Here is a 13763-nt window from a genome sequence, read left to right on the forward strand (position 1 = left end):
TGACTTGGCCAGGTATAGAATTCTAGGTAGAAAATGAATTTCTATTTGAACTTCTAAGGCATTTTTTCCACTAGCTTTTAGCCTCCAATGTTACTTTTGAGAAATCTGATGCTGTTTTGCTTCCGCTGCCCAATATGAAACCTCTTTTGGTGTTTCTCTTTTTCCGAAAGCTTACAGGATTCTCTATTCTGAAATTCTGAAATTTTACAATGATTGCGTTGGATACTTGGTAGGCCATTTCAATTTCATGAGCAGTCACCTTAATTCTAGGAATGTTTATTGTTGTTATTTCTTTAATAATTTCCTCCTTGTGCTTTTTCTGTTCTTTTTGAAACTCCTATTGGTCAGGTGTTGGATTTCTTGGATTGGCTTTTTAATTTTGTAATCTTATCTACTTTCTATCTTGATCTTTTTTCTCATTTGGAGTAGTTTTCATGACAGTATTTTACAACATTTGTTTTTATTTTTAGCTATCACAGTTTTTTTTTTTAATTTTTAAAAATTTACATCCAAATTAGTTAGCATATAGTGAAACAATGATTTCTGGAGTAGATTCCTTAACGCCCCTCACCCATTTAGCCCATTCCCCGCCCCCCACACCCCCTCCAGTAACCCTCAGTTTATTCCCCATATTTATGAGTCTCTTCTGTTTTGTCTCCCTCCCTGTTTTTATATTATTTTTGTTTCCCTTCCCTTATGTTCATCTGTTTTGTCTCATAAAGTCCTCATATGAGTGAAGTCATATGATTTTTGTCTTTCTCTGACTAATTTCACTTAGCATAATACCCTCCACTTCCATCCACGTAGTTGCAAATGGCAAGATTTCATTCTTTTTGATTGCCAAGTGATACTCCATTGTATATATATATATACCACATCTTCTTTATCCATTCATCCATCGATGGACATTTGGGCTCTTTCCATACTTTGGCTATTGTTGATAGTGCTGCTATAAACATGGGGGTGCATGTGTCCCTTCGAAACAGCACACCTGTATCCCCTGGATAAATGCCTAGCAGTGCAATTGCTGGGTCGTAGTTCTGTTTTTAGTTTTTTGAGGAACCTCCATACTGTTTTCCAGAGTGGCTGCACCAGCTTGCATTCCCATATCATAGTTTTAATTTATAATAGTTCCTTCTGGTTCTCTGGTTGTAAGTTTTCTTTTACCTGCTTTGTTGCTGTTTCCTGAGGGAGGAGGAACGAGTTCATGTACTTGTTGTTTTTTCTCTCTTCCTAGAGCTTTACTCAAATATCTGGTGATCCTAGGCTGTCCATTCATATTTAAGTGAGGCTTGTTCATATTAGGGTTATCAAACAGTGAACCTTTGCATTGGGGTCACTCAGGGTCAGCATCTAATGGCTTTTCTCTCAACTGCTTGGTGCATCCGGAGAACTCTTGTCTCCTACAAGGGTGCCAATGTGTTTGATATCCTGGGAGCAGAGTGGGGGAAACAGACCGACAGTTCCGTAATTTGCCACGTACACTTGCATTTAATCCCAATTCTCAGTCCCAATATTAACCCTGTTCGCCACTGTGCCCGGACTTCCTGAGTCCGCAACCTGTCTGGTTCAGCTTCTCCAGAGAATAAAGCCCTGTTCTCCTGTGAGGGTGCTGGCAGTGATGAAAACTTGGTTGTGCAAGATGGCAGAGGGGCCCCGGGATCCAGTTTATTCTTGCCATGCACATTCTCGTGAGCACCGAGCCTCCCAGTACTATCCTCCTTGGCAGGCCCTTAGCTTAAGTGCCTCCACTCTGGCAAGTCAGCTCTGCTGCCCTTTCCTGTTCTCTTTGACCTTATGGGTGAACACCCTTTACATTTCCTTGCTGTCTTTCTGATGACGACTCAGGAGATGAGGTAAACTCCAAGGTGAATGACCAGCCTTCCTCCTTACAGGCTGAACCTCCTCGGAAGAGCAACTGGAGACAGAAGCATGAGTCTTTCATCTGTACCCTCCGTCAGGCTCGAGAAGTCCAGCAGGTAATTGCCAAAGGTGGAAACCCCTCAGACTTGCCTCCTATCCTGCCTGCAGAAAATCCAGATTATATTCAGTGTCCTCACTGTAGTCGCCGCTTTGCCCCCAACGTGGCCGAGCGGCACATTCCCAAGTGTAAGACCATCAAGAACCGGCCTCCACCTCCAAGGAAGCATCCCAGTTGAGCGGACAACAGTGGAAGCCTCCTTGATAATTCAGAAGGCTCTGCTTCTCGTCAGCAGTAAATGGGAGTAGAATAATTTGATGGAAAACAGAACTAAAAGTTTTATACCTCCCCCATCTGCCTGCAGAGCTTCAATCAGTGAGGAGAGACCCTTTGCTAAGCAGCAGGAGGCAAAAGGAAGCCTCAGCTTCCCACTAAATTACCAGCTCAGGCTGGAGTGCCTTGTTATTGCCCTAAGAACGGATGGCTGAAGGAAGACACTCGAGAGGCGAGCGGGCTACATTAAAGCTCTCTTCTCGCAAGCCCGACTTGTGATGTGTGCTGGTTAAGTGCCTGCATTCGCTCTGCCTTCTTGCCACTGCCTCTGCATGTATGTCTGTGGTTCCAGTTAACTCTTCTCTTGCAGGAAGTTGGTTCATTACATTGAGTTGGGTCAGAGGATCATGATCACCCAGGTGGTATCTTATGAAAGATAATACGATTTTGCCGTAAGGCAAATGGAAATTTATCCTTGACCTCCCTGATGCATGGTCCTGCCAAAAGCTAATACAAGTCGGTAAGGTTAGGGTGCCAGTATATCCTAAATCCTCCTGTGGTTACTGTGTACTAAAGGGAAACTCATCTTTATGTGCTTTACAGGGTAAGGGGGGGGGGAGGACCCAGTATGTCTCAGTAGTTGTTCTTTTCTAATGGATTTCATGTCAAAAAAAAAAAAAAATGAAGAAACTTCAGTTTCAGCCACTGCTAGCATTCTGCTTTGAAATCAGTTTGCTTGTATGGCTTTTTCAAATGAGAACAAAATCTACCATCAAAGCAAGCTGAGACATTCCCGTGGCACACGTCCCTCTCCCATTACACCACAGCAAACATCTATCTTAGCAAGTAAACAGATGAAAAAGATACCAGATCTTTTTAATTTTCCCTATGCAGAATTGTGCATACTGCAAGTAACCTTCATAATTAGACCTTCAATAAATGGGGTTTGGAGATTAAAATTAAATAATAAAAAGAGGAAGTCCTAGATTGGTCAAATGGGAGAAGTGATAAGGTAATGCCTGTCAGGGGTAGTATCAGTTCAGATAGGATGAAGATTGCACGACAGATCTGAAATAACTGATCTGATTATGGTCCTGAGACCATCACTCAAATTGTTAGTTTCAAATATTAGAGGGGTGCCTCAGTGGCACAGTCAGTTGAGCATCCCACTTCGGCTCAGGTCACGATCTCACGGTTTGCGGGTTCAAGACCCACATCGGGCTCTGTGCTGACAGCTCAGAGCCTGGAGCCTGCTTCGGATCCTCTGTCCACCTCTCCCTCTGCCCCTTCTCCGTTCATACTTTTTCAAAAATAAATAAACTTAAAAGAAAAGAAAAAGAATGGGGTGCCTGGGTGGCTCAGTCGGTTAAGCGTCCGACTTCAGCTCGGGTCACGATCTCACGGTCCGTGAGTTCGAGCCCTGCGTCGGGCTCTGTGCTGACAGCTCAGAGCCTGGAGCCTGCTTTGGATTCTCTGTCTCCCTCTCTCTCTGCCCCTCCCCCCTCCCCCCACTCTCTCTCTCTCAAAAATAAATAAACATTAAAAAAAATACTGGAAAAAAAACACCCAACCTGACCTGGGCCAATGTGACTAGGCAGACAATAAAGCCATATTTTACTAAACAATAAATGGCCACTCACTCTTGTTCCATTTCCTCTGCAGCTTCTGCTGATTGGGCTAACAGATCAGACCAATATGAAATATGAATTTAAAATTTTAGCTGTGAAGCTGAAAAAAATTTACATACTTAAAAAACAGTACATATTAAATTGCTTTATGTTCTTCCTAATTGTTGCAAAGAGGGATCACATAATGGAGCTTTAGGTTGGCCACTTGAAGAACCCTCACACACAGTGGATATTTAAACCGATATATACATTCATTCCCCAGGCAAGCCTAGTGAGGTACAAATTGTAAGTTTCACACTTGATGGTAAAAGCAATAGATGGCAAGAATGAGCTGTGGCCAAGGCCGCAAAGTGGTAGCTTATGGACTGCTTTGTCCTACAGATGTGTTTTATTTGGCTGGTACAGAACTGAAACTGGATTGACATTTAAAAATTGGGATATGGAGGGGCAGCTGGGTGACTCAGTCAGTTCTGTGTCCAACTACAACTTAGGTCATGATCTCATGGTTTGTGGGTTCAAGCCCCATGTCGGGCTCTGTGCTGACAACTCAGAGCCTACAGCCAGCTTCAGATTCTGTGCCTCCCTCTCTCTGCTCCTCCCCGTGCTCTCTCTCTCTCAAAAATAAGTGTTAAAAAAAAAAAATTAAAAATAAATAAAAATAAAAATTGGGATATGGAGAATCTCTTGAAAAGGCAGAAGTTCTGGAAACACCAGGCCAGCAACCCTGCATAGTACCACTGAGTGTCCTTCAGACAGGCTCGCCACTCAGATAACCACAGCCCCTCCTGGCCTGCTTCACTTATTTGCCTTATCTGCCTTATCTGCCTGGCTCAACAGGCACTTGGGTTTGGGATCCCTGAATGATGTTATTAAGTTCACAGATCAGGGTCCTCCGGGGGAACAAATGTATGTGTGGGGAGTGCTGTCTTTAGACACAGGAAGCAGTTATTCATTCTTACATTGCTAGAGAAATAAAACAATAGTCAATGCCTTAGTGTTCCCTCCACTCTCAACATGTTTAGGCCTTGCTTATATTAGGAATATCTTTTAAATTTAGCTTGATCTGATCTTTGGGAAGAGGTCAGAACCCTTTTTCTATCTAAGTCCATTCCTGGATAGCAGAGAATAATAGTGGATAAATAAATGCTGCTTGTTAATGTCCATGTGTTATACTACTTTATCCAAGAAACTTTAGTACATGCAAATGTTATGAATTTTAAAGTTCAAAAGGTTAATAAACAATGGGGAAAAAAATCTCATGGTGAAACTCACTTCATATAAAAGTATACGCAGACGTGCTGAGAGAGTATTTCCTAACAGCAGTGTATTTAATGCAGCCTAGTACCTTGTGGCCAACATTTGCTTTTGGTCATTAACTTATCGTTCTTCCCAACTACAAAGGAGGTAGCGCAGATGTGATAAAGTGTTTTTCTAATGTTCCTGATTCTGTGAGGTTTAGTGATCAGCATGTTTATTTCCATAGTTAATCATTGAAGTAATAAATGATTTTTGGCTTTGTGGCAGGAAGGAACATGTTTTGTAGTCCTGACTACAGCCCAGCCTGCCTTGACACTAATGAATAATACTACTTTGGAGGCCCAGGGATACTCATCTGAAAGAATTTATTTATAATACATCCTCGCTCCAGAGCTGTTCTTTCTCTTATGAATGTTTCCAAATATATGGCAAATCAAATGAAATTTGAGTTTAAGGCTGCTTTTGCTTTAAACTTTAATGACATGCTCAGCCAAGAGAAGTGATAACTTGGCTATGCCAGGGAGACCAAATACAGTTCACCCTCTTTGACGGAAAACAGATTTATAAACATAGACACACATTATCACTTGAAAAAGTCCACTGTGACTGAGGGGTAAGTATAAGAAATGATCCTTCCTCTTTCAGTGGCTCATTTTTTCCCTTCCTTCTGCATTTTAAGCACTTGAGAAGTTTGGGGGAAAAAGTTGTAGCAGCAGAAACGATTCTATTAGCAAGAAAAAGAAACTGGAAAAAAGCAAAAGATTATTTGTGCAAATGTCCCTTGTGTTGTTTCTATTACAAGGTCATTTATTTATTTATATAAAGACTCATGGAATCAAAGATTCATGAAGGCCTAGAATCTGGGTGTTTCATCCCCAGTGACTAAGGTCCGTGAGCAGGCATAGCACTGATTGAGAGTTTAAATGTTTATTTAAAACAGAAATGCCAAACCACTCCACCCTCAACCTTTCAAACATCTGGCTAACAATAAGCTAGTTCTTCAGCAACAATGTCAGAGCAGCGGAGTAACTCAGGTTATATTGTAACTCAAAAGCAATACTACTCGAAAACTGAAAACACCTAGCGCTGCAGAAAGAACGGCAGGACAAACTTGAAGAGAATTAGCTATAAAAAAAACCATTCAAAGGCATTTCTGCTGCCTAACCTTTCGCTTTTTATCTAATGCATGGCTGCCACCTTTGAACTGGTTTCTACTTGCATAGCTATTTGGTGGGAAAAATCATATGGCTGTCCCAGGCACAATTTGGGAAAGTGCAAATTGTCTCTAAGGCACAGAACTCAGATTCTCAGCCAGATTACCAGCAAACTAGACTTCCCAAGGGAACATGCTAGAGAAAATGACCAGTGTTCCCCTGCTAGAGAATGGCTCCCCTCTGGAACAAGAGCAGGGCTCTCCCCCTCCCTCTGATGCTTACTTTCATCCCTGTCTCAGCAACGTGCCCCTGTTCCTCCGTTCCACAGCAGAACCAATACTCCGGATTAACACCCAAACTGAGCCTGCCTCTCAGGCCTGCTGAGATGGTGAGTCTGAGGGATACAGGAACGTGAAAGGCCAGTCAGCCCTTAAAAAAATCAAAGGTGCATTTACATGATGAACCAAAACCCATTGTTAGGGTTTACAGCAAACCCCCAAGTCCCCAGAACTTGTAACTTTAATCTGGGGTTGGCCCCTTCTCTTATTTTAAGAAAAGGCTTTAGTGATTACGTTAGTACCATTGTACTAGGCTTCCCAGAATTGAGAAAACAATGGGAACATCAAACCAAAGAAGATCCCATTGAACAGAGTTGCCCATCCCCAGCCATGGGGTCTTCCCCAAGCATGAGCCTTTACGCCACCAGTTTTAGGGAAATAGCAAAATTTCCATTGCACAGGTCCTTCCAAAATATTATAGATATCAAACATTCATTTTTGGGGTTTGGGGAAAATGAAACACAAATTAATTTAGCTGTTTCTAGGGAGGCACGATGTGAGACTCATCAAGGCAGCCCCTATGACCCCAAACGCTAACAGAATATTGCATAAGGCTAGGTGGAAACCTAAAGCTCATATCCTTAAGTAAAACCATCAAAAGCTTTGAGGACACTTTCTCTCTTTGGGAAAGCTGGTTCGTTCCTGTCCATAAGGACATAATGACTACGGGATTAGAACGGAGCTCTCAGCCAAATTCCTTTCACTTGGCGGCTTCTGCCTGTTTTGTTAGGCTTCAGGGACTACCAGGTTTTGGTGCTGGCTTTGGGCCACTCAAGTAGGAAAGATGATACAGATTCACTGATATGGCTTCATAAAACACCAAAAGGGGAAAATACTGACTAGACATACAGAAAGGGAGTGGTTGGGGCTGCTGAAGTCAAGGTTAGAACCCTAAGAGCCATGAAGGCAGAGCACTCTAGACCTTCTTAAAGATACCAAGTAGAGGCAGCTACAGGAGGCCCTCTCTCCCTCATGGTTTTCTCTTAAGGCTGTTCTATTGCCCCACTGACTCAATTCTCGATGAAGCACCTCACTTTTTAGAGGCATCTTCTAAAGTTAGGAAATCCTACCTGCATCGGCCACAGACTGAAACTCCAGCTGTGTGATGAGGAGGGACCTAGCCTTCTTTCTTGACTCCTCACTGAAGAAATTCAATCGACCCTCAGAGGAAAAGCAACTAAGCCCGCTTTTCCTCCTAAAGCATGTAGCTGCGCAAAGTAACTGAACTTTCTGAAAACAAGCCCTAGATTGACTCCACCAGACATATTTTCCCAGACTCAGGGCTCCTGAGAGGGTTTTACCACTTCACCGCTCTCCAGACGACCCTGGATGGGCCCCACCTGGTTCTAGCCCACTCAAGTTTAACACTTTTCCCTCCTCCACCCAGAGGTGCAATGCCTGGTGTTGAATTCCCAAGGCAGCTTCCAAGTAATGGTGAAATGATAAATGGGATATAAGCTGCTACCAGCAAAATTAAGGTGAGCATTGTGTCTCCTCTTCAAAGGTGGGATCACCAGATGAGGTACAGAGCTGCTGTTGCTATGGCAGTCACTGAGGACAAAGCCAGGGCCGTGGGGCCCTTCCATTCTCCAAACAAAACCACTCCTAGATCCTATCTAAGAGGCAATGCCACTTTCCAAGTGTACACGGAAAGTGCTTTGGAGCCTCCGCCTTGCACTCCTTGTCTGCAAGTGAACAAAGCCAGGAAAGCGCTCTCTGCATTCAGTAAGTGTGCTGTGAAGTTCTTTGGATCCCAGTTTCCTGGAGGCTATACGGGCTCAGGAGACTAGAGGCTGGGTCGACAGGAGTCTGTTCCCAGGAGGCACCAGGAATCTGAATCTAAGTCAGGCTTTGGATCCATTTCCATCTCTTCCTTTGCTGTCTGAGTTCCTTTGGAATGCATCCCCTCCTGTCCAAACAAAACACAATTCCACATTAACAATACTGCCACCAGTCACCGCAGTCCAGGACTAGGTTTTCAATGTTGACTTGTAAGGATCTGTGGCCACAGTTTTGTGAGAAGCTCGTAATACTACCCTTAGATAATACCATAATAATGCTACCTTAAATAAAGCCAACACCTTTACACTTGCTGCAGGCAGGGTGACCAACTGTTTGCCCAGGACTGTAAGATTTTCTGGAATGCAGAACTCTAAGTTTTAAAACTGAGACAACCATGAGGTGCCTGGGTAGCTCAGTCGGTTAAATGTCCGACTTCAGCTCAGGTCATGATCTTGTGGTTTGTGGGTTCGAGCCCCATACCCGGCTTGCTGCTGTCAGCATGGAGCCTGCTTTGGATCCTCTGTCTCCCTGTCTCTGCCCCTCCACCACGCATGCATGCACGTGTATGCTCCCTCTCTTTCAAAAATAAATAAACATTAACAATAAATAAAAGTGAGACAGCCCTAAGCCAAACAATCCTCCTGCCTGCCACGGCTGCCAATCACCCCATGCTTGCCTCGAGTATACTACTTCCCAAAGTCCTTTCATAGACATGATTTCATTTAATCCTCAAAACAACCATAACAAAGTACATGGTATTATTTGCCCCTTTTAGGTGAGAAACCAAGTTTCACAGAAACAAATTTGTCCAGACACACAAAACTGACAAATGGCAAAGCCAAGGGTTGAACCCTATTTCCCAGTCCTGGTTCACTCTAAATAGAACTAATGGCTAAAAGAGCTATGGCTCTTGAAAAACAATGCAAACAGCATTGAAATTATTTTTATCAAAAATGTTTAATATGAACCTAATTAAGTCTTAAGTCTAACTCCTAGTTTATAGAAATGACAGGGTGACAAAAGAACAAGTTAAATAACGTTCTAAGAAGAAAAGACAAATCCAGAATGTAGCTCATTTTGTTAAAGAGCCGACCCTGTTTCTTCAACAAATTGATGCCATGAAAATTTAAAAAAAAAGTTCATATATTGAAAAAAAAAAATCATATATTGAAAAAAAAAGGAAACCAATTTGACAATAAACTTCATATATTGAAAAAAAAAGAAAAGTGATGGTAGTAGAAAGAAGTATTCTAGATAAAAAAAAATAAGAGATATAACAATGTGATAATGTAATGTAGGGCCCTTGACTGGATTCTGGACTCATAAAAAAAAAAAGTTATAGAGGACATTTTTGTGGGAAAACTGGGAAAATTCGACTATCAATTGGGTACTGGATGAAAATTGAGAATATCAGTGTTGAGTGTGATAGTAGTTTGGTGGTTAGCTGGGAGAATGAATGTGTTTATTTTTGGATTTGTGTAAGAAAGTATTTAGAGGGGCTATGTTATGACTTCTATAATCTATTTGAAAATGATTTAGCAAAATAAAAAATATATATACACACATATACCCACATATATTTTAAATACACACAGATATATACCCCCACATATTTTAAATGTACACACACACACACACTTTTGAAACATGTTAACAATTGTTCAATCTAGATGGTGGATTATGAGTATTCGCTGAACTATATGTTTATAAAGTTTTTCATAGTAACAAGTAAAAGAGGGGTGCCTGGGTGGCTCTGTCAATTAAACGCCCAACTCTTGATTTCAGCTCATGATCTCATGGTTCGTGGGACTGAGCCCCAAGTCGGGCTTTGTGCTGTCAGCACGGAGCCTTCTTGGGATTCTGTCCTCTCTCTCTGCCCCTCTCCCACTCACATGTGCACTCTCTCAAAATAAATAAATAAGCATTAAAAAAAAATAATAAAAGAAAAAATATACAATAACAAAAAACAAAGTGATGAAAATGATCTAACCGAGGTGCCTGAACAAGGCCCAGGGCTGCTGAAATTAATTACATAAGTTACATCATCAAAAGATAAGTCTCTGCAAAGGAAAAGGTCTATTTCAATTCTTGGGTGTTTTGTTTCTGTTACTCTTCAAAACAGTTAGAAATTGAATTATTCCTTTAATGCTCTCACCTGCTGCCCTCCTTCTAATTTCTTGTTCAGCTTCTGTAGTTGGGTAAAAATCTGGAGGTTTTCTTGCTGTAGCTTCTGTTGTTCAGCCAGACACTTTAACACCAGCCCGTGCAATCTCTCAACCTCTCCCTGCAGAGTGCTGCAGGCACAGGTAGGAGTTAATGGCGTTCCCTTCCCAGCACAGGTCTCTGCAGGACTCAGCCGAGGTGGCTAAGGAGAGAAGAAAGAGGTCACAGGTGCTTCTGCATGCTTATCCCAACTCCCCAATCCAACCTTCCTCGAAATACTATCGGACCTTACTTTAAAAGTAAAAAGATAAACCACACACACACACAAAGTAAATGCAAGAGAAACAGAAAGCTGCTGGGGTTACAGTAGCACCTGGCTCTAACATAACAGCAAGAGAACTCTCAGTGCCTCAGTCTCCATTATGCTAACGTAAAAAGAACAATCACCTGTTTTGGAGAACTTGGCAATTAAATTTAAAGTGCATGGCTATCATCCCATTTAAAATGCTGAAGTGGGGGATATGGTTTGGAACAAGTCTTTCTGATCACAGTGAGAACACTGTGACCCAACAGGTCAATATTCATGAAATGCAGTGGATCACACTTTAGAAGAGATTTAAAAGGTGTTCAGTAAATAGGACTGCCAAAATAATTCAAGAAAGTTAATTGATAGAGGAATTTAAATGTTCACCTTAAAGTTTCAAAGGTTTTATTACACCTTTTCTAGTCTGGATTTCTCTCCTTTCTTCCACTGTACTTCGTTTATAGGAAGGGTCAGCAAATGATAGCCAAATCCGGCCTATTGCCTGTTTTTGTAAATGAAGTCTTATTGAAACACAGTCATGCTCATTCATTATGTATTATCTACAGCTGCTTTTATGCTACAGAGTTGAGTAGTTGCAAAAGGGACTGCATGGTCCATAAGCCTAAAATAGTTACTACGTAGCCCTTTATAGAAAAAGCTTGGTGACCCCTGGTTTACATTTGAGGTACTTACCACAATTTGATTTCTACCAAGGTTAGGCACACGTGTGTGGCTCCCTCACGAGACTACAAGCATTATTTCTGACTCATATTTAGAGCCCCCAACCTACACTAGCAGTGTCAAGAAAAAGTGGATTTGAATTTTGGAACTTTAATTTTGGTACTTCTGAGGCAAAGAGAAAAGAAAGTCCTCTGGTGTGGAGAACTGTTAGTGCGTCAGGAATGTGAAAGGGTCAATGTTTTTCCAAGGCAACTCAGGTAAGCCTAGGACAGAAGCTTTAAGCACTGCCGAGTAGACAGTATAATGAGTCGATTCAGGGCAGTGGGAGACTGAGGAAGCTAGAGGAGACAGGCCAGGAGAAGTGGAGAGAGCTCTCTGGTTACCTAGTTGTGACTCAAAGGCAAAACGTTCAGTTACCCAGGCTCCTACTGGGGGCTTGTGTTCCGAAGGAGCTTCAGAGGCCACTTTGAGTCCTTGCAGCTCTTCATAGGGCAGGGTGTCTTTCTCAGACTCTGAAAAGGCTGTACTTAGGGGAGATGGGCTGTCAGGCATGGGGATGAATTCTGCATTTTCCAGCTCCTATGTATAAGACAAAGAATCTCATCAGTTCTGTTTGAGCCATCTATTTTCCTTCTCCCAAATTCCCATCTTGCTATAGCTTTCACTCTGCTGTGACATCAGCACCCCCTAGTGGGGCATGACAGTTGTGAGTACAACTCAGCTCACCGGGCCTGTCAACAGGACATCCCTTCCTCAGAGGAGTAACAGTGATTTGAATTCAAACTCAAATTCAAGAACATGGTTTGGAGTGTGTGGCACATCTCCTTGACACACTTATTTTACACAGTCTGTTCGAGCTGGGAAGCTTGAAGGTGATGGCAGTGAGGCCAATGCCCAGGCTGAAACGTTAGGTACAACAGTGCCTCTTGCCTCTTGCATTCATACTCCTAACTGGCTATCAAGTTTCGTCATCTTACACGGGAAACTAAATCTCTAGATTTTTTTTTTTACGTAAAAATATAAATTTCACAAACTACAATGTAGTTTGACAAAATACAGAAAATGACAAAATCCAGATGGGCAAAAAGACCAGCAATTCCATCACTCCTAAATAAGCACTGTTAAAATGAGCAATACTGTGTTCAGTCTTCATAGCAGATACTCTTCTATGCATTACATATTTTCTAAGAGAACGGGATCCTGCTGCACAGGTATTCCATCTTTTTCTGCCCAGCCACATGTTGTAGCCAACTTTCCATCTAAATATACTCCAACATTTTTACTATCCGCACTTCAACATTCATAACCTCTCTATTGTACAACATTCCAACTGCCCCAATAGTCCACTTCTACAAACCACAGTACAAAATCTCTAAGCTTAATCTGCACACATGCATTACAAAGACTGCTTCAAGGAAGGTTTTATTAATTTAAATTCATTTAATACCGGTATGAGAACATTTTGTGTCTCTTCTTGTCAGGAAGAAAAAAGAATTAGAGGTTTGGTAGTTTCGTTCCAGGTGGAAGTCAGAAACCTCGATGCCTACTGCAAAACGCTTGAACAGGGCATGGGACACGGAGAGATTCTGACGGCTCCTTTCTAGTTCCTGTAAAGGGTCTGCTATTGTATCGAAGATACCTCTGCCAAAGGAATTACCTTTCGAAGCCAGCCAGGGCAGGAGCTGCTGGCCCCACTAATGATCCCCATGGCCTCCGTGGGACTGACTAAACCTTCCATTCCTCGGTCTGCTTCCATTGTTCCTCGGAAGCCTCCGCTTGGATCAGGAGTTTCAGATTCCCGCTGACTGTCCTCCTCTTCTCCCCCACCGCCGCCGCCTCCTGGGCTAGCACTCTGAACCACTGACAGATACACAGCACAGAAAGAGAGAGCCTTGCTAGGCAGCAAGAAAGATTTACGATCTCACAGCCCCCCTGACCCCTGGAGAGCTTCCTAGAGTCGCATGAAGTAGTAGCAACAGTGTCAAGATATTTGGGACTAAATTTGTAGTTTTTATACAAGATTGAATATCAGCATCTTTATAATGATAATTGACTTCTACATCCCAAACTTACTCATTTCTATGTCCATAGCAGATTATCAATGTTCTAAAGCACTACTGAACAGCCGCCCCGACCACAGCTCATTGAATCTACCGCCCGTGCTTTAATAGATACATCCAGACTCTAGCATTCTCCACCGAGGCTTGTCAAGGTTTCGTATAAATACAAAGCACTTTCACATTTGAGCCAAACAACTCTTAA

General features: G+C 42.3%; 2 protein-coding genes across 9 annotated transcripts in view; one reads left to right on the top strand and one right to left on the bottom strand.

Moving 5' to 3' along the window:
- The window catches only part of ZC2HC1C (zinc finger C2HC-type containing 1C), a 39555-nt gene that overhangs the window by 5202 nt on the left and 20590 nt on the right, over nt 1-13763 (top strand). For 5 of the 8 annotated variants that reach the window (XM_042990142.1, XM_042990144.1, XM_042990143.1 and 2 more), the window contains one exon: nt 1896-2462. In XM_042990142.1, the coding sequence (XP_042846076.1) occupies nt 1896-2159 (264 nt within the window). In that variant the 3' untranslated portion in view covers nt 2160-2462. Of the gene's footprint in view, nt 1-1895; nt 2463-5346; nt 5476-13763 lie in introns of those variants that run through there. The other 3 variants (XM_042990148.1, XM_042990150.1, XM_042990149.1) reach the window with 3 other exon arrangements.
- NEK9 (NIMA related kinase 9) overlaps nt 5991-13763 on the bottom strand; it is a 38320-nt gene continuing 30547 nt past the window's right edge. The window contains exons 19-22 of the mRNA XM_042990141.1: nt 13159-13361; nt 11919-12080; nt 10509-10718; nt 5991-8480 (exon numbers count right to left, since the gene is read on the bottom strand). Of these exons, the coding sequence (XP_042846075.1) occupies nt 8358-8480; nt 10509-10718; nt 11919-12080; nt 13159-13361 (698 nt within the window). The 3' untranslated portion in view covers nt 5991-8357. The remainder of the gene's footprint in view (nt 8481-10508; nt 10719-11918; nt 12081-13158; nt 13362-13763) is intronic.

The sequence above is a fragment of the Panthera tigris genome, chromosome B3 (assembly GCF_018350195.1).
Source record: "Panthera tigris isolate Pti1 chromosome B3, P.tigris_Pti1_mat1.1, whole genome shotgun sequence".
In the NCBI taxonomy this organism is placed as follows: Eukaryota; Metazoa; Chordata; class Mammalia; order Carnivora; family Felidae; genus Panthera; species Panthera tigris.